General features: G+C 39.8%; 1 protein-coding gene across 2 annotated transcripts in view; it reads right to left on the reverse strand.

Moving 5' to 3' along the window:
* Positions 1-215: 215 nt before the first annotated feature.
* LOC102813576 (hyaluronan synthase 2-like) overlaps positions 216-25,325 on the reverse strand; it is a 38,355-nt gene continuing 13,245 nt past the window's right edge. The window contains exons 1-4 of one of the 2 annotated variants that reach the window (XM_006830681.1): positions 23,656-24,282; positions 4,630-4,731; positions 2,101-2,248; positions 1,227-1,312 (exon numbers count right to left, since the gene is read on the reverse strand). In XM_006830681.1, coding sequence (XP_006830744.1) covers positions 1,227-1,312; positions 2,101-2,248; positions 4,630-4,731; positions 23,656-24,282 — 963 coding nt within the window. Of the gene's footprint in view, positions 2,249-4,629; positions 4,732-23,655; positions 24,283-25,325 lie in introns of those variants that run through there. The other variant, XM_006830680.1, reaches the window with a different exon arrangement.

Genomic DNA, 25,325 nt, shown 5'->3' on the forward strand with positions numbered 1-25,325 from the left:
GCAATTATCTGTTTAATTCAGGAGAAATCCTCCCTTGAAAATAAATTCAACATATTCATTTTCTAGTTATTATGAATTATCCAACTTCTTCATGTAAACCTCGTATCTAACATGTAAACTGTACTGGCAAGTTGAAAAAAGACAGGTAAAATATGTTCAGTATCTGGACAGCATTTGGAGAATTCAGACCACAAAACAAAGCCTGTGATAGAAAGGCTTTGTTTGCCCAAATTATAGAGATAATGTTTTTCTCTCCTACTTCCCATTTTACTTGGCCTGGGCTAACACTGCCAGAATGTCTAAAGATTACTTATCATTTGTGTTCATGTTTTAGTCCAGTGCTGGATTCTTGGTGTTTGTTTTCAAGAATTAGCATTCCTTTTATATTGTGAAAAAATTGCACTTTTCTACCCTTTTGGCCTTGATTTTCCATTTTTTTTTCTTTTTGTACACACATAAGAATGTACTTCTACTCCTAAAGTGTAACAGCTATACTGGCCTTTTCTAAAAAAAAAAAAATTAAAAAGAGTTAAAGTATTCAAAGTTTAAATACTTTTCACAGAAATAAACTATTCAATTTTACAAGGTAGAGAGAGAGAGAAACATTTTATTCTTTCTATCATGAACAACATGATTCAACCAAGCTTCACATTTTGGGCAGGACTTTTTTTAAGTATGAATTTTTTCAAAACCTATTTTATTAAAAAAAAAAAGAGGAAGAACAAGATCGTTTTGGCAGAAAAGTAAAATATAGAAGATGCAAAATTTGTTTTAAAAATTGGCATACAAAACTTTTAAGACACAGCACAATTATATAAAAATACAGCACAGGCAACAGCCATAAAAAAATTTCCTTTGGCATTTCATTTGGTAGAATTAGACGTAAAATCATTCCTTTAAAAAAAAATTAGCTATCAAAACAGTCCATAAGTTAGGTTGTATAGGCTGAAAGAACTTTTCCTTGAGTTTCTAAAAATCTTTTTCTTCCACGATAACCCACGTAAAGCATAGCTAGTGAGGTATATAGGGCAAACCATTGTCAGACAGCTGTACACTAACAAAAAAGTGCATAAACAAAGAAGCCATCCCATGTTCATAGGAATAAAAGGCTAAATCTGAGTTTCTTCTTGTTTGATGTATCATTTTACTTTGGCAGAATCAACATAAACCCATAGAAATGTTTGTGTTCAAGTCCCAGCAGCAGTGATATATCTCCTTTGGTGGCATTATTTGATGTCACAATACTGTACAGTTCCTAAAGGAACCAAGCTGTTATGTGTGTCTGTGTGTGTGACTGCAAATGCCAAACATTGTAAGATCATACATCAAGCACCATGTCAAAGTGTTGCCCCTTCTTCCGCCTGCCACATTTACTGATGAGAACCACATAGAGCATCAGAAGCATGACCCAATAGCATGCATAGAGTAAGGCTCCAACAATTAGAATGGTCTGTTTGGAATCTGAAAATGGCTTTTTAGATTCCTTATAAATGGTGAAAATCACCCCACCCAGGAGGATTAGAAACCAAATTGTTACTGGAATGAGTCCTATGAAATTCACCACGATGGTTTTCCTTCCAGATGTGCCCCACCCAGCTTTATTTATGGTTGCAATCGCAAACATCTTGGCAGGAAGTAAACTTGACATGTACAACACTGAGTAGAGCGACATGAAGACCATGACGATGTTTCCTCTAAGGCAGCTGGCGAACGAGGATTTTATGAGACCGACTAACTGAACAGTTAACAAGAAGAGGAGGATGTTCCAAATTTTCCCCCGGTAGAAGAGCTGGATGACTGTGGCAATGAGAAAGAAAGGAAAGAATCCAGTGATAACCGCTTCGTAAGTCATCCACAAGTGATGTTTGTGAAACCACATTGCATTGTACAGCCACTCCCGGAAATAGGACTTGCTCCAACGGGTCTGCTGATTTAACCACCTGAGATATTCTATAGGGGTTTCAGTAAGGCACTTGGATCGAGCTGTGTATTTTGTTGCATAACCCAGACTCAGCACCCGGTTCGTGAGATGTCGGTCATCACCAAAACTACATTTATTGCCCATAAATTCCTGATTGTACCAGTCTTCTACAAAGTCATTGAGCAAGGAGTTTCTGTACATTCCCAGAGGTCCACTGATGCACTGGACACACCCAAAGTAAGACTGGCAAGCTCTCTCTATGTTGAAAGCCATCCAATATCTCACACTACTGAGGAAGGAAATCCAAGAATCATACTTGTTTAAAATCTGCAAAATGAGAAACACACAAAAGAAAAACCAAAAAAATCAGTGGTCAGCTTTCCCCTCAAAATAAAAGCAAAATCGGTACCATCCTGAGATTATTATTTAGACTGAGTTTTGTTGTTTACTCTTCTCTTGGGGTTTCCTTGCTACTTTTGATGTGGTGGACTTCTGTTTTCACTAATTCTGCATTGTTAGATTCACTTGATAATTTCTTGTGTGTGTGCATTTCATAGAGACCCTTCATCACTTTTGATTCTCTTTTTTGCTCTGTGTTTCTTACTCCTTTATTCTATTATAATAATGAGGCCTTTTAAGACTTTAGTGCTCAGATTCCAAATCCTTGTCCCTAAATACTCTTTCCTAGAGGACTTTTTGTTTTTGTTTTTGTCTCCTGTTCGAAAAGGAGGTCTGGTAACAATGGGCTGCTAACCAAAAGGTTGATGGTTCGAACCCACCAGTCATTCTGCAAGAACCAGATGATACAGTATGCTTCTGCCAAGATTTAGTCTCAGAAACCCCATGTTGTTGTTGTTAAGTGCTGTCACACTGATTCTGACTCATAGCGACCCCTGTATAAGGTTTCTGAGGAGCGGCTGGAGGATGTGAACTGCCGATCTTATGGTTCGCAGTCTGGTGCTGTTCCAGTCAGTCCTATAGGCTTGCTAGGGGTAGGAATCAACTCAGTGGTTTGGGCCTGGTTTGGGGTTTTAGTCTTCTGTACTGCTTATATTCCAACTCATCCAGTTCTTAATTAGTTTCCTTTTTTCTTCTACACTTTCCTGCAATACCAGTGATCAGAGGGTTTGCTGTGGCTCCTATAGAAGGCTATTAATAATCCATCAACTTTATCTTTGCAATATTTCTTGACTTCTTCCCTCTTCCTCATTTTGTTCACTTTTTAGGTGGCTTTTTGCATGTCTTTGTTCTTTACATAGCTGGATTATTTTTCTTCCCTCTTTAGCATGTTCTATTTGACTTCACTATCACTATGCACATACACTAACAAAACACCTACAATTTCAGATTAACTTTCCCATGGACTTTTCTCCTTTAGCTAAATTGTAATTTTATGTATGCAGGGGACTCACTTCACACCTTTTAATCTATTTATTTTTGCATGCTCCAAAGTAGTCCTAGCATGGCGCTGTAGGATAAACACTTAACCAGAAAGTCAGTTTGAACTGCAAGGTCAGCAGTTCAAACTCACCAGCCGCTCCTCAGAAACCCTATACAGGGTCGCTATGAGTTGGGACTAACTCCATAGTACTTCATAACAACAACAAAGTTCAAATTACTTTAATTAATAAGAATTTTTTCTTTGTTTCTCCACTGAAAGAAAATTATGAGTCATGTTGTTGCTGTTGTTTTTAAGTGCAGTTGAGTCAGTTCTGACTCATTGTAATCTGTATAGAGTTTCTGAAGTGTAGCTGGTGAGTTTGAACTACTGTCCTTATGGTTCAAATGACCTAGCGGTCATATCAGGGATTCCAATATGGAGAGGTTTCTTTGTTTTTCTCACAAATCAGAAAACAAATTTTATCATGCTGTTTATCTTTTCTTCATTTGTTTTCTGATTTGGGCTTTTAATCAATTATATATCTGCCACTTTTTAAGTAAAAGGGGACTTCCAAGTGTTCATGGAAGAAATTAATTTTTCCAAACTCTTCAAGTCCCTGCGTACATAGGAGTAAAGGATATAGAATCCACTATAATTAAATATAAGGAGCTCTGGTAGTGCAGTGGTTATGAATTGGGCTGTGAACCTTACAGTCAGCAGTTTGAAACTACCAGCCACTCCATGGCAGGAAAGATGAGGCTTTCTGCTCCCATAAAGATTTATAGCCTCGGAAACCCTGTACAGGGTTGCTATGGGTCAGAACCGACTTGATGGCACTTAACAACAACAACATAATTAAATATATTTTTTAATTTTCAACAGAATACTAAATTATTGCTCGGAGATATGGCAGAAGTCATATTTATGTTTATAAGTTATCAGTTGCTATAGACATATATTTTATTCTAGGGGTAAGCAAGAAAGGAGTCCTAGTATGGTGCTGTAGGAAAAGCACTAGACTGCTAACCATAAGGTTGGCAGTTCAAACCCACCAGCCACACCAGTCCTCGGGAAACCTATGCATGGTCACTATGAGTGGGAACCAACTTGATGTCCCTTAACAACAACAGCAACAAGCCAGGACAGAATTTCATTTCAGTCAGAAGGAGCAGCGGTGCAGTGGATAAGGTCCATTCTAATGCATCTATAGAACCAAACACAATGATTGACTGAGACTGGGTGCGTACTGTGTATGTGCTCAATGAATCCATGAATAAGAATTCATGTTTCTTAATGTAGCTGATGTAAAAAGTGAAGACATATGCACCTGGACATCTCCTCCAACTCCTCCAACCATGGGGTCTTCTTCTAAAACTTTAACCATCTCGACAGATGAGGCAGGGTCCAACATGGTATCTGAATCACAGACCTGCAAAGAAGAAAGTAAAAAATGAATTAAAAGGAAGAACTATGAGTGTTCACTCTATTGCCCAAATTGGGCCTATATATTATACCCTCAATCATACTGTCCCGATACCTCAGTGACCAAGTGACCCAGTTCAATATTAGTGGTATTGTTGGATAGAGCAGTTGAATGACATCCTAAGTATTCCACATAGGGTGAGCAGCATGCCCTAGTTTTCCAGGGACAGTCCCAATTTTAGCATTGAAAAGACTTACATCCCGAGAAACACCCCCGTCCTCGGCAAATTGAGATGATTGGTTACTCTCAATGTCTGCCATTTTTCTTTCCATTTGCCCATTCCATTGTCTTAAATAAAGCTTTTAGGCAACTTGCCCTTCAGGTCTGATAGATAATGGGGGGATTTTATAACAATATTGAAAGTAAAGTATGTTTCACAGTTTTTTTTCTTTTCTTTTAATATGGTGAATAAAAGAAGGAAGAACAAGGTTTCTAATAATGGTTGTGTAGTCAGCAGCAAGACATCCTCATATCCTTTACTTAGCAGGTGATATTACACCTTGAAGAAAACTAGAATAACCTTCAGAACACTCTCTTATTCTAGAGTAGTAAAGAATTCCTGTAGGTAATTGGGTTGAAAAGCAGATCTAAAGTACCTTATGCCATTCTAGATGTACCAATCACTGTTCTTAGAAACATTTCTCATATGAGTTTAAAAAAAAAAAAAAAGTTTTCTGAAATCAAACCAACTTCAAAGTGGTTACTAGAATTCATCCTTTATCAGAAGCAAGGACAGCCATTCTACTGACAGGGAAGACAGGGATTTCTGGTAAACCACAAACATTTTAGAGTTTCAGGGTGGTGGGGCTAAAGAGGCAATAGGTACTTCTCAGCCTTATTTCTGAACCAGTTGAAAAATAAAACTAAGTAAGTCATTTGTGGAACCAAAGTATCACCATTCTATTGAGGAAGCTGATAAGGAGAATGTGACTTACATCTGTGAAATGGGCTTCCTAATTCTCTTCCCTTGAATAAGGAAGACTATAGAAGAACTAATGCATTTGAGTTATGGTGTTTGCAAAGAAGAGTAAAAGTACCATGGACTGCCCTGAAGAATAAACAAATCTATCTTTGAAGGAGGACAGCCAGAATGCTCCTTAGAAGTGAGGCTGGCGAGATTTCATCTTTTATATTTTGGACATGTCAGGAAGGACCAGTCCCTGGAGAAGGACATCATGTTTGTTAAAGTGGAAGGTCATTGAAAGAGAGGAAGACCCTCATCAAGATGGATTGATACAGTGGCAATAACAATGGGTTCAAACATAACAATTAGGAGGATGCAGCAGAAGTGGGTAGTGTTTTGTTCTGTTGAGTTGGGATGCTGTGAGTGGGCATCTAACAACAATAACAATTTTGTTCCCCAGTCTTAGTCTCAAAAGAGCATCAAGGAGGAACCAGCCTCCCCCTGTAGATCTTGACTTTTGCTCTTCAAACTGTATGACAGATGCCTACTCTTCGGAGACAGAGAAGCTAAGCTACCCACACTTGTACCTTCATCAGACATTGAATTATTTTCTACTAAATGCAGTGAAGCCTGAGAATCCTCCAAGCAACAGTTGAAAATTGACTGGAATTGTCAAGTTATGAACCAGTTTGACATGCCCACCTAGACAATGAGTGACATGATTGGAAGAGACTTGGGAGGTAGTTAGCTACAATTCTTCCATTTAGTTTGGCTAATCTGATATAGGAGTCCTGGTGTGGCACTGTGGAATAAAGCACTTGACCACAAGTCAGTTAGAACCACAAGGTCAGCAGTTCAAACTCACCAGATGCTCCTTGGAAACCCTATACAGACAGGGTTGCTATGAGTTGGAACTAACTCCACGGCACTTCACAACACCAACACTGATAAAAGGAGCTCTGGTGGCATAGTGGTTACATGTCAGGCTGCTAATCTCATAGTCAGCTGTTCAAAACTACCAGTAGTTCCATGGGAGAAAGATGAGACTTTCTGCTCCTGTAAAGATTTATAACTTCAGAAACTCTATTTGTTGTTGTTAAGTGGTGAGCTTGAACCACCAATTTTGTGGTTCAAACCAACTTTACAGTCTATCACATTAGCCCACAGCACCATAAATCAGGACATCCGGAAACCCTATCCTAGGTCACTATGAGTCAGAACCGACTCCACGCCACATAACCACCACCACTCTGATATAATCAAGATTTACCCTACTTATTTCTAACAAATGTTGTCTAAGCAGTTATCTAAGCCACTCTTTATGAAACACCTTATAATAATAGTTAGGATTTGACACACCACTTTTAAGTTAAAGGAAAACCATTTGTGGAATCATAATTCACAGAGTTGACAGGGGCTCTATATGTATATAGCATGAGCCTAGCACATTATTATGGCATCTGAGTGTGGAACTCTAGGATAAGCACTGGACTGATGACCATAAGCAGTTCAAACCCACCAGCTGCTCCTCGAAAACTCTATACAGGGTCACTACGCGTTGGAAGTGACTTGATGTCACTTAACAACAACATCACATTATTAGCTAAGGAAACTCAACATTTCTTAAAAAAGCATCAGTTTTTTAAACTAATAGTTACATTTTTTGTTCTTAAAAAAGTATATATTTATGAAAAAATGTTAATGAAAAGAGCAATGTAAATGCATTATTGGACTTAGGAGGATAAAAAGTATCTTAGAAAGTGAATTTCCCAATCCTTCAGATTTATCTAATTATAGAAATTGGGGGTTAATTTCTGAACATTTGATTTTATTCTGCTCATTTAGAAGCACACACACATATGTTTAATTAGCTTTTAGCATTTCTTTGTAGTCTACCATGGTCTCATTTATTTTAGAAAGAAAAAATTGATAATAGGCAAAAGCTAAGCATTTTTTTTTTCTAGTAGAAAATGTAGCTGCTGTTATGTGTCATCAAGCCAACTTTGACTCATAGTGACCCTAAGTGACACACTAGAGCCACTGAATGGGTTCAAACTACAAACCTTTTTTTTTGGTCAACACTTAACCATTATACCACAAAAGCTCCTTATTGGACTCCGCTAAGTCTTGGGCATGTACACAAGTGTCCCAAGCCAGAGAAACCTAGAAAATTCTTCCAGAAGGGATGCTCTGCTTTTCCCATGGTGGGTCTATCGCCGGTTTGTATATGGCTACAAGCTGGGTAGGACTCTGTAATGAGGGCACAGAAGGGTGAAGTCACAAATCCAAACCACCTTCAGAGTTAATGGCCACACCCACCTCTCTTGACTTAAGTTGGGAAAGGTATAACCAAAAACCTAAAATAAGACTAAAGACAACAGGAAGGGAGCAATCTGGAATTAATGTTTAAATAACTCTGCTGTCTGCAAGCACAGCAAGCCAGGGGAACTGCCTCTTTGAAATGACTAAACCTGAACCACACATCTGAGGTCCTGAGCATTTAAGTTTGTGCCTGCTCCTCCCAGTTTCCAATAGCAAAGTGCCAGAAGTTCTCTGAGAGAGACTGTTCTCAAGGTGGCTTTAGCAGTGGCAGAAGGGAAAGCTTGTGGAAATGCATTTGTTATCATGGGACTTGGGATCTTGAAAGATACAATTTCTGGAAACTGTTAGGTGATAAAGCCATTGTCTATCATAGTCTGTAAAAGCATGTGTTTGGGACATAAGATCTCACCTGCCACTGAGGGGATTTTGATTCATGTGGTTGTTGTTGTTACGTGCTGAGTTGGTTCTGACTCGTAGTAACCCTGAATAGGGTTTTCGAGAAGTAGCTGGTGGGTTTGAACTGCCAACCTTGTGGTTCTCAGTCCAGTGCTGATCCCACAGCACCACAACATAGGACAGAGTAGAACTGCTGCCTAGGGTTTCTGAGACATGAACACTATAGCATTTACTTATTAGAGTATATAGAGCGTAACGCCATCCTTTCTTATTATCAGTTGTTAAGTGCCGCTGAGTCGATTCCAACCCATAGTGACCCTGTATAGGGTTTCCAAGGAGCAGCTGGTGAGCTTGAACCACTGACCTTGCAGTTCAAATGACTTTGTAGTCTGACACATTAGCCCACAGCGCCACACCAGGACTCCTTAATATCAGTAGACTCAGGGTTTTTAATTAACAGCAAGTGTGGTGCAACGGGTTAATGCGCTGGACTGCAATGTTGGTTTGAACCACAAGGTGAGCTGTTCAAGCTCACTAGCTGGAAATCCTATACAGGATTTCTGACTCTGTAAGTCAGAACCCACTCGATGGCACTTACGAACAACAATATAATTTCATGAACGTTGGCTTTTTTGGCTCTGGGCTAGAATCTTTGGGAGACATAGCACCAGTTCTACTGAGTTTACCCTCCCCTAGGGGAAAACTAGAGCATGATTTGCTCACAGGAAATAATTAGAGAACCAATCAAAACGACTTTCGGGCTACTCTGAGTGTCTTCTTTGTAACTAGTTTAAACCACAGGCTCATCAGCCCTAGGATTTCTCACTTGGAGATGTGGAAATGAAAACAAAGTTGCCAAGTTTTGAATAAATAATAAGTGAAAGACTTTATATAAGGAATCATCTATCTTAGTGTGAACCACAGCTTCAGCAGCTAAAGTGTATCAGAAGACCACATTCCGCATTCATGATTCTACTCAGGAATTCGACTAGAGGGCAGGACAGGGTGAGGGGTGTGCACTGCTAAGGCAGGGTCAGCAAAGGACAGTCTGCAAGCAAGTCCAGCCTGCCACCTGTGTGTAGATAGACCATGAATATTTTTATACATTTCTAAATGGCTGAAAATCATCAAAAAATAATGCTGTGCTACATGTGAATGTTACATAACATTCAAAGTTTAGAGTCCTTAAATAAAGTTTTGTTGAAACCCATCTACACTTTCATCTATATGTTGTCTCTGGCTGCTTTCATGCTCCAACAGTGGAGTGGAGTAGTTCTTATAAGGCCCACAAACCCTAATGTTTTGTAAATAGGAACCATCTGTTCCTTTGCAAACTTTGTTGACCCCCTGGTTGATGGGAGAGGGTTCTGTTTTCATAAAAAATAAAATTAAAATTAAATAGGTTTTCAGTACCAATTTTAATTCTGCTAGTGTGTTTTGTTTTTTTTAAAGATTACCTCATGTTCATGTGTTATAAATAGTAATCACTGCATAATAAGCACAAAATATTAACGAACTGTTATTTTTCCTTTAGCTTAAATGTATCTATTAAAAGAACAAGTTTCCTTAGACTCAAGAAGCCTAAATCAAATTCTTGATTCATGTAGAATGAGCACCGGGTTAACTGCAAGGTCAGCAGTTCAAACCCACTAACTGCTCCTCAGAAACCCCATACAGGGTGGCTATGAGCTGGAATAGACTTGACGGCATTTCACAATGAGAACAACAATGATGTTATGATATTTAACAAATCACTTGTTAAGTGCCACTGAGTCAGTTGTGACTTACAGCGACCCTTATAGGGTTTCCAAGGAGCAGCTGGTGAGTTTGAACCACCAACCTTGCAGTTCAAACTGACCTTGAGGTCCAGTGCATTATCCATACCAGGATGCCACTGTCGTCATGGAATACTGCATATAATAGCTATTTTGTGAATTATAAAGGACTATAGAGATGGTATGGCACTCTGGGCTAATGGGTCAGACTGCAAAGTCATTTGAACTGCAAAATCAGTGGTTCAAGCTCACCAGCTGCTCCTTGGAAACCCCATCAGGGTCGCTATGGGTCGGAATTGGCTTGACAACCCCATAACAACAATAACATAGAGATGGAAGCCACTAATATCAGATGTTGCTGTGGCTAACAAACCTTAAATTTGTTATGGTTTATTGGTTATGGTTTATGTGCTGTGGTTCCAACTCATAATGACCTTGTATAGGGTTTCTGAAAGTGTAAATATTTACAGGAGCAGAAAGCTTCATCTTTCTCCTGTGGAACTGCTGGTAGGTTTGAACTGCTTACCATGAAACTAGCAGCTCGACTCATAACCACTATGCTACCAGAGCACTCCTAACTAATCTGACACAAAAAAAGATTATAAAAATCAAGAAAGTGTCTCAATAGAAGCAATACAGCAGTTGATCACATATCAAGAGAATCACACCGATTTATCTCATTGGCTTAAAGTTACTCTACCTCACCACAATCTAAATAACAATTCCTCCAGATATATTATTTCTTTTAGCTTGTGCCTTTCAATTTCTAAGATCCAATTCCAAAAGCCAAAGTTCTCTATGTTTCCGTTTTCAAAACATCTTTCTTTTCACACTGACTGGTGGACATACACACATGTACATATCCTATGTCAAAAGGAATTGGGAGGTAGCATAGCAAGAGGAAATTTTCATTACACTGGTGGTCTTCAGTGAGGAAACAAGTGGAAAATAAATCAAGACGCTTTTGATTGCTAGAGTCTTCACTCTGTCCTGCTTATAAGGCTCAACTCTGTCATAACCTTGACCTTTCATCTTAACAACCTTGACTCAGTGAAACTATTTCTAGAGTGAGTGAAATTTATCCTTGGTCATGACCTACTAACCAGATGGCCTACCACAACTTAACCACGTAGTAAATGGAAGTCCTCCTCCCATTTCTCTAATGAAAAGGGAGTAGGGCTCAGAACTAAAATGTTCACAAATAGTTATGTACTAGTCAACACAAGGACTGTAGGATCAGCACTAGACTGTGAATCACAAGGTCAGCAGTTCAAACCCATCAGCTGCTCCATGGAAATTTTATGCAGGGATGAGTAAGAACCGACCCAGCTGCACTTAATAACAACAGTCAACACAAGATTATGCCAGTCTCTCTAAACTCCTAACAGTGTAGTGTCAGGATAAATGCTACTGGGGTGGGGACCTGGGGGGTAGATACTATGCAAAGTCTTAATTACAATCTACCATTTACCACAAGTAAACTTGAACTACCTTCTGAACTCTGGACTCCTTACCATATCTTCACCTTGCTAAGCCTCCATCCCTTATCTGACACATAGATAATCATTTTTACATCTTAAGTTTGTAATAACTATGTTGTGTGTGTCAACGAGTTGGTTCCAACTCAAAGCAATGCTGTATAGGGTTTCCAAAAGCAGCTGGTAGGTTTGAACTGTTGACTTTGTGGTTACCAGTCATTTGTTATACTTAATAGTAGCTGTTGTTGTTGTTAAGTGCCGTTGAGTCGGTTCTAACACATAGCAACCCTGTATAGGGTTTTGGAGGAGCTGCTGAGTGAGTTTGAACCACTGATCTTGCGGTTCACGACCTTGCTGTCCATTGCATTATCCTGAAGTGCCAAGTTTCTCAGTACATGGAAGTCATATATACTAAGAAGTGATAAACCAAAACCAGAGATACAACCATAGGACATTAATCCAAAAGCAGAGAGGGTTCTTCCTCTTATTACTGGAAATAAGCTCTGACTTAACCCAAAGATCAGAAAAGCAAAGCCTAGTCCAGTACCAGGTACAAAGGTATTCAACACATTGAAATTAAACCAGCTGAACTCCAGAGTAAGCAATGTAAATGTCCTGAGGTTGGGTTATTCGCCAGGGGAAAGAATATAGTTATTACAGATTTGGGCATGATTATGCTTCACGTATAGCCTACGTTGTGTAATTAGTATACAATGTGTGACAGCTCATCATATAGCAAAGGGTAGACCTGGGTCTATAGAAACTTGCACAGATCTGTTGTACCCAAATGTGACTTGGCATCTGTTTATTAATATATTGGACCTGTTTAATGTGATTAAGACCAGAATATAATCTTTAGTTTTGAAAGGACATGAATGAATATGCCAATTAAATTTTTTTTCAGATAGAATCCTGGAAGAAATTGTTTATGAAGATTTACAGCCTTGAAAACCCTAAAGGTCAGTGCTACTCCATCCTAAAGGGCACCCTAAGAACTGTTTGGAGTCCTGGTGTCGGGCTGTGGGTTAATGTGCTGGACTGCAAAGTCAGTTTGAACCGCAAGGTGAGCGGTTCAACCTTACCAGCTGCTCCGCAAAACCCCTATACAGGGTTGTTATGGGTTGGAATCGACTCAATGGCACTTAAAGAGCAACAGAAATTAGAATTGTGTAGTCAGAAGAAAAACAGTCAATGTGCCTGCTGATTTGTGTGGCATTGTGCACATGCAACAGATGGGGAAAACGTAAAATATGAACTAGCCGCCATAACAATAGAACATTGCATACAATTTAAAATTTCTCATAGTCATTCAAAAGTTCATAATGTAACATTAATCTATATTACAACAAACTTGTGGACTTTATCAATATTAACATGATGTTCACATAAAAGAATCTTGATTTCCTATGCATTTGTATTCTTAACATATGGATCTATACATAGCGACATAACGACATACTGCCTTAGACAAATCTGCTGCACAAGACCGTTTTAAAGTGTTGAAGAGCAAAGATGTCAGTTTGAGGATTAAGGTGCACCTGACCCAAGTCATGGTATTTTCATTAACCTCATATGCATGTGAAAGTTGGACAATGAATAAGGCAGACTAGAAAAACTGATGCATTCGAGTTATGGTGTTGGAGGAGAATATTGAAAGTACCATGGCTTACCAAAAGAACAAACATATCTTTGTTGGAAGAAGTACAGCCAGAGTGCTCCTTGGAAGCCAGGATGGCCAGACTTTGTCTCTGATACTTAGACATATTATCAGGAGGGGCCTGTCCCTGGAGAAGGACATTAAAGTGGTAAAGTGGAGGGTTAGTTAGCGGAGGATCCCTAACAAATGGATCGGCATAGTGGCAATAACATGGGCTCAAGCAGAACAATGGTTGTGAGGTTGGTGCAGTACAGGGCAGTGTTTCATTCAGTGTGCATAAGGTCTCTATGAGTCAGTACCTAACAACACCTAGTAATAATAACACATTAAGTTTATCAGTCTGTGATTACGTGACATTTGTGACTGAAGGTAGGATAACAAAGTCACAAAATCTTTGGAGTTTATTGCTTTTGGAATCTAGACTCATTGAAGTTCATAAGATCATTCCTGTTGGAAGAAATAAAGAAAGAAAATGCCCTCAAAGGAAAAGACAAATCAGCTTTCAGTTTGGGAGCAGAGTGGGCACTGGGGAGGGCGACCCTCTCTTACAGTAATTTAGTTTACTGCAGACATGATCTCTAACTGAGCCAATGAGGAGCTTCCAGGCTTCTACAATAGGCACCCAAACAGTATAGAGATTCTTGGTGGCTCTTTTATAAAAGAATTAAAATAGAAGACTTTTTGGATAGAATGCATTATCTAAATAACTAAAAGATTATTTCTGCCTTGGGTCAACTTAGAATAAAAAAACAAGAGTCATTTGCTTAAAACTTTTTCCTCTTTCAGAAGACAAACATAAAAGTTTCAGAAAGTGCGATGCAAAGGCAACAGAGCAGCTAGAAAAGTGGGGAACCAAATGTTTGGACAATGAATAAGTAGAAGAGTTGATGCATTTGAATTATGGTGTCAGAGAAGAAAATTAAAGGTTCCATGGACTACGGAAGAACAAACAAATCTGTGTTGGAAAATGTACAACCAGAGGTCAAGCTGGCCAGACCTTGTCTCTCATACTTCAGGCATATTCTCAGGAGCGATCAGTCCCTGGAGAAGGACATCATGCTTGGTAAAGTGGAGGGGGACAGAGGAGAAGAGGGAGACCCCAATGAGATGCAGTGGTCCAGTGGCAGCAACAACTGGCTCAAGTGTAACAGCGATTGTGAGACTAGTTACAGGACCAGGTGATGTTTTGTTCTGTTGTACATAGGGTTGCTCTAACTCATAACCCACTCAACGGCACTTAACAACAACAAATGTTACAACAACAACAAAAGGTGTCACCTCTAAGACGTGTACCATGAAACACTCTTATTCCAAATGGCTGAGGTTCTCATTTTAAAGAAAAAAGATGACAAAAACCAGTAGTTGTGGTTTAAATAGAGTCCAGCCTTGCAGGAGGGGGCAGATTACAAATCAAAGTGAGAAGAACACAAAATGGATAGAAAATTCTGATACCCGTTTTTCTTTGTTTTGATCCCAAACTAACAGAGACTTAGAATGTTCTTGGAAATCTAGACATCAGAGGAATTCAAACAATGATAGTGCTGAATTGGGAGGGACTTTTTATAAATCTCTGTTCTACCTGTTCAATTGGTTGAGGCCCATAGTAAGCAAGCAACGGAATTGAAGTTAGAATTCGGATTCTCCATTCCCAGTTAAATATGCTTAATCGTACCTTCCAAAATGAGGGATACAGAGAAACATGTAATATTTTTAACAGCACTCTTCAGAAAAGTTCAGTTGTTTGGATTTCCGATAAGAAATCCTGGTGGTACAATGCTTAAAGAGCTCAGATGTTAAACCAAGTCAGCCAGTAGAACTCACCAACTGTTCCCTGAGAGAAAGTTGGGTCAGCTTCCGTAAAGATGATGGAAACCATATGAGACAGGTTCTACTCTGTCCTATAGGTCACTGTGAGTTCGAATTCACTTGACAACAGTGGATTTGATTTGGGCTTTTAAAGGTCCTGGACTGGTGCTATAGAATAAGCAATTGACTGCTAACCAAAAGGTCAGAGATTCAAACCTACTAGTCACTTCAAGGGAAAAAGAAGAGGCTGTGTGCTCCCATAAAGACTCAAGTCTCAGAAACCATCAGGAGTATTTCTACTACGTCTGGCAGGGTCACAATGATTAAGAACCAATTCAACAGCAGTGGATTTGGCTCGGTATTCCTTTATTAAGGGAAGTTTTATGAATCATCTGCTACTACATCTTTGTCACAACTGAAGAACAACTACCTGCCTACAGTTTTTCTTTCTCTGAATTGATAAAAACGACACTGGCCTCTCTCCGCAGCGTAAGTTAGAACCCCATAAGGTTCAAACCCACCAACTGCTCCTCAAAAACCCTATACAGGATCACTATGAGTTGGAATGGACTCAACAACACTTAGCAACAACACAGAAAGGAAATCAACTATCCCAGGAAAGACAGATGAAGACAGTGTGCTCCCACACAAATTTACAGCCTCAGCAGCCCTTTGTAGCCATTCTACTTTGTCTATGGGGTGACTACGAGTCAGAATCAACTTGACATCAGTGGGTTAGTTTTGAGTTATATACAAAGGAGCCCTGGTAGTGCAATGCCTCAGGCATTGGGTTGCTGACTGAAATCTCAGTTGTTCGAACCCACTAGCCACTCCTCAGGAGAAAGATCGGGCAGTCTCAGTCTGCTCCTTCAGAGATTTACAGCCTCAAAAACCCTATGGGACAATTTCATTCAAACTTTATTCTGGCTCATAGTGACCCTATATAATAGCATTTTAAAAAAAAAAATAAATGGAGGTGGTGGTGGCAGTATGCTGTGGAGTCGGTTCCGACTCGTAGTGACTCTGTATAGGGTTTCTGAGGCTGTAGAACTTTACGGGAGCAGAAAGTCTCATCTTTCTCACGCGGAATGGCTGGTAGTTTCGAACTGCTGATTTTGAGGTTAGCAGCCTGACTTGTAACCACTACGCTATCAGAGCTCCATATATATATATATGAATGTGAAAGTTGGAAACAAAGAGGAAGGTTCAGTAGTTGGAAAATATCATCTTGGTGATAGAAATGATAATGATGTTGGAGAAAGTCTGGTAGAAAATTTTGCAAGACAAATGACCTATTCATTGCAAATACCAGATGGAAAACACAGGAATCAAATTGACTATCTGTGGGAAGAGACAATGAAGACACTCAGTATCATCAATCAAAACAAGGGCAGGGGCCGACTACAGAACATGTCATACTTTTAACAGCATTAATTGCTTATAAGCAAGTTAAGGCTGAAGCAGAAGAAAACTAAAGTTCATGAGAGTCAAAATATGACCTTGAGTATATCCCACCTGAATTTAGAGACCATCTCAAGTACAGATTTGAAGCATTAGACACTAATAACTGAAGACAAGAGGAGTTTTGGAATGACATCAAGAACTTTGTATATGAAAACAAAACAAAACAAAAGGTCATTACAAAGACAAGAAATAAACAAAAGATCAGAATGGATATGAGAAGAGACTCAAATTTATTCCTGAATGCAGAGAAGCTAAAGCAACTGAAAGAAATGATGAAATAAAAGAACTGAACAGAAAATTTCATAGGGCAACTTGGAAAAACAAAGTTAAGTATTATAATGGAATGTGTAAAACTCTGCAATTTAAAAAAAAAAAAAGAAGAAGAAGAAGACACTCAGCATTTCTCAAGCTGAAAGTACTGAAGGAAAAGTTTTGGGCTCCAATACTGAAGAATTCTAAGGCAATCTACTGAATGAAGAAGGAAGGAGTATACACTCACGGTACCACAAAGAATGGACCAATACAGAACAGAAATCAGTCAAATGGCATATCCAATTTTGTTTTTCTCACTGGAAGAATTTCATATGCTTAAGATGCTACCAAATTAAGTAATTGTACTGTCACCTCCTACAATCTTCTCTTTGAGGAGATGTTCATACTTATTGCATATTTTCTACTGTGAAATCCCTAATGCACACATTGCTTCTTGATTTGTCTCATATACTGGCGACCACTTAAAACGTTATATCCATAGTCAGTGATAAGAAATATGAATAAAACAAATATACAATCTAGATAACAAAGTATCTTTTGAAAGTCTTCTGATATTAAGTTAAAAAAATAAGACAAATAAGATGATTTGTTGTTGCTAAGTGCTGTCAAGAAGGTGTTGATTCACAGGGTCCCTGTATAGGATTTCTGAGGCTGTAAATCTTTTCCAGGAGGCAGAAAGCCTCAGCCTCATCCTTCTCCCTCAGAGCAGGTGGTGAGCTTGAACTAGTGACCTTGAAGCTCACAGTCTAGTGCTCATCCTACAGAACCACCATGCTCTTAATAACATAATACAAAATATGTCACCATAACAATATCTCCAAATTATTTTTAAAAGGGTTTATGCTTAAAAAATATTAAACTTGACAATCTATAAAGACATTTATTTTTTCAGATGATTTTAATTTTGTTGTTCTATAGTTTCTAAATGAGCTACTAGAGCCCAACATTGTCAGAATCAATTCTGAATCATGGCAACTGCATGAGAAGCAGAGTAGAATTGTGCTTCACATGGTTTTCAATGGCCAAATTTTTAAGATTGCCAGACCTTTATTCCTAGGTGCATGTGAGTGGAGTCAAATCTCCAACCTTTGGACTACCAGTTGAATGTGTTTATTCTCTTTGTACCAATCAGGATTCTATGGACAACTACACACATGTTTTATGGAGTCCTGATGTGGTGCTGTGGGCTAATGTGTCAGACTGCAAAGCCATTTGAACTGCAATGTCGGCAGTTCAAGCTCACCAGCTGCTCCTCGGAAACCCTATACAGGGTTGCTATGGGAAGTTATCGACTCAACCAACAGTGCTTAGCAACAACAACATAAACATGTTACTTTGCTAACAAGAAATGTGAATTACACGTATAAATATTATTTTGAAGAGGTAAGCAAGGCTTTTATCACTGGACCAATAAGCAACATCCATATAAATAGAGAGAAGATTGAAGTTGTCAAGGACTTCATTTTGCTTAGATCAACCATCAACACTCATGGAAGCAGCGGTTAAGAAATCATATGACATATTGCATTAGGCAAATCTGCTGCACAAGACCTCTTTAAAAAAATGTTAAAAAGCAAAAGATGTCAGTTTGAGGACTAAGGTGCACCTGACCCAAACGATGTTTTTTTTCAACAGCCTCTTATGCATGTGAAATATGGACAGTGTATAAGGAAGACCATAGAAGAATTGATGCTTGTGAGTTATGGTGTTGGAGGAGAATATTGAAAGTGCCATGGGCTGCCAAAAGAACAGACAAATCTGTGTTGGAAGAAGTGCAGCCAGAGTGCCTCTGGGCAGTAAGGATAGTTAGACTTCATCTCTCGTACTTCTGACATATTAGTAAAAGTGTCCAGTCAAGTCACGGCAGAAGGAAATCATGTTTGGTAAAGTGGAGGATTGGAGAAAAAGAGGAAGACCCTTAACAAATTGGATTGACACAGTGGCAGCAGCCATGGGGTCAGGCATAGCAACAATTGTGAGGTTGGCCCAGGATCGGGCAGTGTTTCACTCTGTTGTTCACCGGGCCGCTATGGGTCGGTAGTGACTCGATGGTACCCAATAGCAACAAGCAAGACTTTTCCCCTACCTCATGCAGAAAGGTCAGAATCGGTCTCCCTTCAGGAGGGTGAGTGGGGAAAGTCTCTCCAGAAAATGCTTTTGTTTAGAATTAACAAAATCTTCCTCGTTGTCCCCTTTTTCTTCATTCAGTTTCTGGTCTTTTCTCGCTTTGGCAGTTTTCTTCTCTTATATATCTCTGAAATTGACCTCCAGCATCATCAAATAAATTTGCTACCACACTGATTTTCTCCTAGAATAGAGTTCTCCCTCAGTATGCCATGTGAGCATTAATTAACAGAATAGCAAAAAGGCTGAGAGAGTAGCCATAAGGAAAGACTACACAGGAAGGGTAAGAGACACTAAACGGGAGGTAGCAATTGATAAAAACTTACTCTAAAAAAGACAGAGAGCAGACCCAAAGGGTCATGGCACGAAGGTAGAAAGGTTACCCTTGAGATAGAATGTGAGGCTGGGTAATCCTAAAACCAAGCAGCAGAGAGTAAAGATCAGGGCAGAATCAGTAATTCTAAGTTCATTTTCAGAAGGAGGCAAGGTCATGCGTTTGTAGTTAAAGAAGAAGGAGTTTGGCTAGGGCCATGGGAGAGTGTTGAAGTATGAAATAATAGATGATGAGAACAATAAGCAAGCCATCTATTCAACATCAACTGGAGTCATGATCAGCTCCAACAACCCAGCTGCAACTTGAAATCAATCTTTTTTGGCTATCTCTCTGCACAGTTAAGCAGTATTCTCCAGCCAGGTTAGCAAGACATTCCATTAACTTGTCCCAGCCCCCATTTTTCCAGTGTATTACACTTGAACTTTGCTTCCTCCCTCCTCTAACCAATGTGTACTCCAAGTTTGATCGTTTATATGCTTAGTCGTCAACACCCTGGACTTTCTCTCCCTCTTGTCTTTATGTGGCTTCTGCTCTGCAACTTCTATTCTGTCAGAATAGAAGATGAGAATGCATTTGGTGGAACCTTATAAAACTGCCATGTCTGTAGGTCAACAATGACTAAATATCCAGGGGTTTGATGAGGGGCAGACATCAGAATGAAACTAACTGGCATGAGGACTATGAAACGTCTGTATTCTTGTTTGGAATTTGCTGAGAGTCCCTGGAGATGTCAGGACCTTGCTAACAGTCGTTACTCAAATCAATCTATTCAGAAGCTTCACCCTGAAGAAAGGGAAGTTCATAATACTGCTTAACTGTGCCGGAAATCTACTCTGGCATTTCATATTTTCATTCCCCCCACCCCCACCCCCGACAGTTGTCAAGGATACAAACAAAATTCAAAACAAGACTGATGGGAGAAAGGGTTTTTTCAATGACAGGTTCAAAAACAGTAACAACAACAATTCATAATGGGGCCTTAATTGTTGTTGTTGTTGTTAGGTGCCATCATGTCGGTACTGACCCACAGCGACCTTAGGCAAAGCAGAACGAAACACTGCCCGATCCTGGGCCAACCTCACTACTGTTGCCACACTTGAGTCCATTGATGCTGCCACCTGGCCAATCCATCTCACTGGGGGTCTTCCTCTTTGTCTATGACCCTCCACCTTACCAAACATGATGTCTTTCTTCAATGATTGATCCCTCCTGACAATATGTCCAGCGTATGAGAGGTGAAGTTTGGCCATCTTGGCCTCCAAGAAGCACTCTGGCTGCACTTCTTCCAAAACGGATCTATGGTTCTTTTGGCAGTCCATGGCACTTTCAATATTCTCCTCCAACACCATAACTCAGAAGCATCAATTCTTCTACGATCTTCCTTATTCACTGTCCAGCTTTCGCACGCATATGAGATTACTGAAAATACCTTAATTAGAGATGACCAATCTAGCTGTTGTTATAACTAGAATTAAAGGTAAATTACTCAAATAGATGTATTCTCACTGTAGGCCCTGAATGTCACTCTTCAAATCCTGTGTTTCTCAATCACCCTTTCTTTAAAATGTCATGTCATCCTTCATCTGTGCCTAAAGTTTTACTATGAAAACTGAACGTGTTGAGATACCTGAAAAACCTTAATTTTGAAAGATGAGAGAAACTCGACCAACTTCCAAGAAATGAGATTAATACTCAGTGTTGCCTCCAAACTCTGCAAATAGCAACGAAAATTAAACCTGTGATGACAATTAACAGGTACTGTAATTTTCCAATAAAAACTAGTTGATTAAAAAGAAAAAGCAGTAATCACTTGCTGTCAACTCAATTCCCATTCTGAAGACCCCCAGGTCTGTCAGAGTAGAACTGTATTCCTTAGGGTTTTCAATGGCTGATTTTTTTTTTTTAGAAATAGATTACCAGGTCTTCAGAGACAACTTTGGAGACTTGAACCTCCAACCTCTCAATTTTTAGCTAAGTGTCTTAATCTTTTGCATCATCCAGAGACTCCATAATATAATAATTTATTGTTGTCGCTGTTGTTGTTCTAAGTGCCGTTGAGTTGGTTCCAACCCATAGCGACCCTGTATAGGGTTTCCGAGGAGTGGCTGGTGAGCTTGAACTACTGACCTTGTGGATCAAATGGCTTTGCAGTCCAGCTCACTAACGTGCAGTGCCACACCAGTACTACAAATATTTCTTCCCAGGAGAATCAAACCTGGGCTATGGCAGTGAAAGTGCTGAATCCTAGCCATGAGACCACTAGGAACACTAATAAATAATAAATAATAGTAATATTAAAAGTAAAATCATAACCATATTAATATTACCATAACATCTTTAGTTTGTGGGGGGCATGGTTTTGTGCTGTGGAGTCAGTTCCAACTCACAGCCACCCTATATACGGTTTTTTGTTATGGGAGCAGAAAGCCTCATGTTTCTCCTGTGGAATGGCTGGTAGTTTTGAACTGCTGACCTTGAGGTTAGCAGCCTGACTCATAACCACTATGCTACTAGAGTTCTTTAAAAATACATTATTTGATGTGGTCATCTCAAAATTCCTATGAAATTCGTTTACTACCCAGAAAACTGTCAACGTTTCCGCGGGTGAAAGATGAAGCATTCTGCTCCCACAAAGATTTACAGCCTCGGAAACCCTGTGCAGGGTCACTATGAGTCGGAACCTACTCCATGGTACTTAACAACAACAACAAACCCAGAAAACTGAGGCTCAGGGAGGTGGTCTTGGATCAAGTTCAAACAACTAGGATTGCCTAGAACTAGAGGCTAGTCCATTGACTCCAAGCCGGAGCCTATTCCCACCTCATTCCAATGAAAGACCCTGTAGATATAATTGTAGGGTAGTTTGTTATTGTTACTTGTCTTTGAGTAGATTTTGGTTTAAGCCAGCCCTTATGTACAGAACAGAACTGCTCCACAGGGTTTTCAAGGATTTTCAGAAGCAGGTGACCAGGTGTGTCCCCCTGAGGCAACTAAAGGTGGGTTCTTCCTTCATCAAAGTTTACACCACCCAGGGACCTTTGAGGGGTAGTAAAAACCATGGTGTGACACTGTAGGATAGGCACTGGACAACAAAGTCAATCTCAACCGCAAGGTGGAGGTTCACAAACCATCAGCCACTCCTCAGAAACCCTATACAGTCAGAAAAGGAGCTCTCGTAGCACAGTGGTTTTCAACTCGGACTGCTAATCTCAAGGTCAGCAGTTCGAAACTACCAGCTGTTCCTTAGGAGAAAGATGAGGCTTTCTGCTCCCATAAAGATTTATAGCCTCGGAAACTCTGTACAGGGTCACTATGAGTCAGAACCGACTCCATGACACACAACAACGAGTCAGAAATGACTCAAGGACACTTAACAATAACAATAATGAAGGTCCTTTTAAAATATGATAAGGCTGGTGGGAAGGAGGATTTCACTTTAAGAAGCAGATCACCCCAGTGGATCTTGTCAAATCAGGACATCCCTCCCTTCTTGACATAAGCATGCCCCAAATCTAATTGAAGAATCCACAGAAACCAGGTCACTCACAGGGACACTACTAACGTCCTAAGGAAGAAAGCGGCCAGGAGAACCAAGAGAAGGAGAGCTGAGAGTGAGCAGGGAAGTAAGGAGGATGCACACAAACATCACCCCAAATGCTTCCCAAGGTCAGATTGCAGCAAGTGAGGTAATGCTGTTTGGGGAGTGAAGTAAACATTACTCTAACTGCTCTCAGAATTTTATTTTATTTTATTTTTTTCATTTTCCCTTCACCCTTTTTCTCTCTCAATTTTGAATTTTTTTTTTTACCATTTGAAATAAAAATTGTTCTCACCACTCCTATGTTGCTCATTTCTTAGTAAACAAACCAAACAAACAAAAAACAAATTTCTAAGCCTCCCCCTCAGTCTGCAGATTTCCTAAAGACTCTTCTGCACAGGCAGACATTTTCTTACCAGGTTGGAGATTTTAAGAGTGTGGAAAATGACGTTGGATTTGACTTGGCAGAATGGGACAAGCAGAGAAGGTAAGGAAGGGGGAGAAGAGGGAAGAAAGGGTGTCATGTTCAAAATAATCTTGATTTCTAACAAATAGCACTGCACAAATTTAAGCATTTTCAGAGATAGCCTTAACAGTTCCGTTAAGTTTTTTACTCTCTCTCTCTCTCTCTCTCTCACTCTTTCAAAATGTGATTTCAACAGTCCTGCTGTTTTCAAATGAACTGAAAGAAGTACTGTGTTCAGAAGGGACAAGGATGGGCTATAGCATATGACCGGAGAGATACAAAAGCCGCTTTATTTCACTGTATGTTTGCACTGGCAGGCACCTAGAAACATACCTGCACATAATCCACACTTCGTCCCAGGGCTCTGAAGGCTGTGTACATGACTTCCCTCTTTCCACCCCACTTTTGCATGATGCAGATACTTTTGTTGGACAAGACCAACTGGGTAACATATATCGAACTCTCTTTGTGCGACTGCTCCGTCTCCCCGGGACCCTTTTCGTGGAAGTTGTTTTTCCAGATGTAAGTGGTGGACTTGTCCCTGCCCATGACTTCACTGAAGATATCCATCATGTAAAGGTCGTCATCTGAGTTGCCATCTATGACCATGACGACTTTAATTCCAGGGTAGGTGATCCTTTTCACAGATTGCAAACATTTCCTTAAGTAGGTGGGATCTTCCTGATAGGCAGCAATGCAGAGAGCAACTGTTTTGTTCAACTTAATTGGGGTTTCTAGGGACCTTTTCATTTTTCGATGCTCCAAAAAGGCAAATAGGCTTTGGATGATGAGGTGTGATGCTAAAAAGGCACCATAGAGTCCAAAGGAGAAATAGTAATTATCCGTATGGATAAACTGGTAGCCAACAACATAAGCAGCTGTGAGTCCAAGGAGAAGAGAGACTCCGAAAAGTGTGGTTCCAATTATTCTCAGGATGCATAGAAATCTCTCACAATGCATCTGCAATAGAATAAAGCAACAGGCTTGATTAACCATTCCTGTGCCCCGCGCCTGCTATAAACATGCTATCATGAAGAGGATGTTAGACTAGAAGCATCCAGGAGTTCTAACCCTGCGTTTCTTATTGAGCTAATGGTGTGCCTTTTCTGTACCTCAGTTTGCTCATCTGCAAAACAGACATAAGGACTGTTTCAAAATTCAGATGGTACGATAGTGCCACATATCATGGGAAATTCAAATTCATGGCTTTAAGATTCTCAATGCCTTAGATCACTTGTCTAAGCCTGAAGTTTGCAGATGTGGTCATAGTGGGGTCCTAACACCTAGGGCAATCTCTCTCCCTGCATCTCCCCCCACTTCACCCCCGCATTGCCTTTTTCACTACCAGTACTGACTACAGAAGGCTTTGATAAATTTCTCATTCATAATTTCATCTCATCTCTAACATTGTTGTTGTTGTTGTTAAGTGCTGTCGAGAGAGTTCTGTCCCATAGGGTTTCCAAGGAGCACAGACCTTGCAGTTCAAAAGACTTTGCAGTCCAGCACATGAACCCACAGCACAAACCAGGACTTCCACATTTCAAGTCTGACCCTTGCCATGGAGATCAGGATACTGGTAATCCCATTCTCATCTCTTTCACTAACTAGCTGTGTGACCTTGGGGGAGTCGCTCTTGGTGGGGGGAGTCTCAATTTTTAAGTAGGTAAGTAAGAGTACTTAGACTCAATTGTTTCCAAAGTCTTTTCTGGCATTAAAAATACTCTAATTCCTAGGCATCTTGTCTGTCCAGATACCTACTGAAGCCCTTATAATTCTGAATTCAACTTTGTCCCGATGTCTGTCTCCCCCATTCACCATCATAAACCACCAGACTGTAAGATCCTGAGGAATTAAAACAAAAGCCTTCTCTGATTCATCTCTCTGACCTTCTTGCCCTGTGGCTTAGCACACCTTCTGAAGCAGAGTTTGTGCATAATAATAGTTTTTAGACATAACTAATAAATAATCTCATTCTTAATTTCAACAGTAGAGTTTCCCACCTT

The sequence above is a fragment of the Chrysochloris asiatica genome, unplaced genomic scaffold (assembly GCF_000296735.1).
Source record: "Chrysochloris asiatica unplaced genomic scaffold, ChrAsi1.0 scaffold00001, whole genome shotgun sequence".
Taxonomy (NCBI): Eukaryota; Metazoa; Chordata; class Mammalia; order Afrosoricida; family Chrysochloridae; genus Chrysochloris; species Chrysochloris asiatica.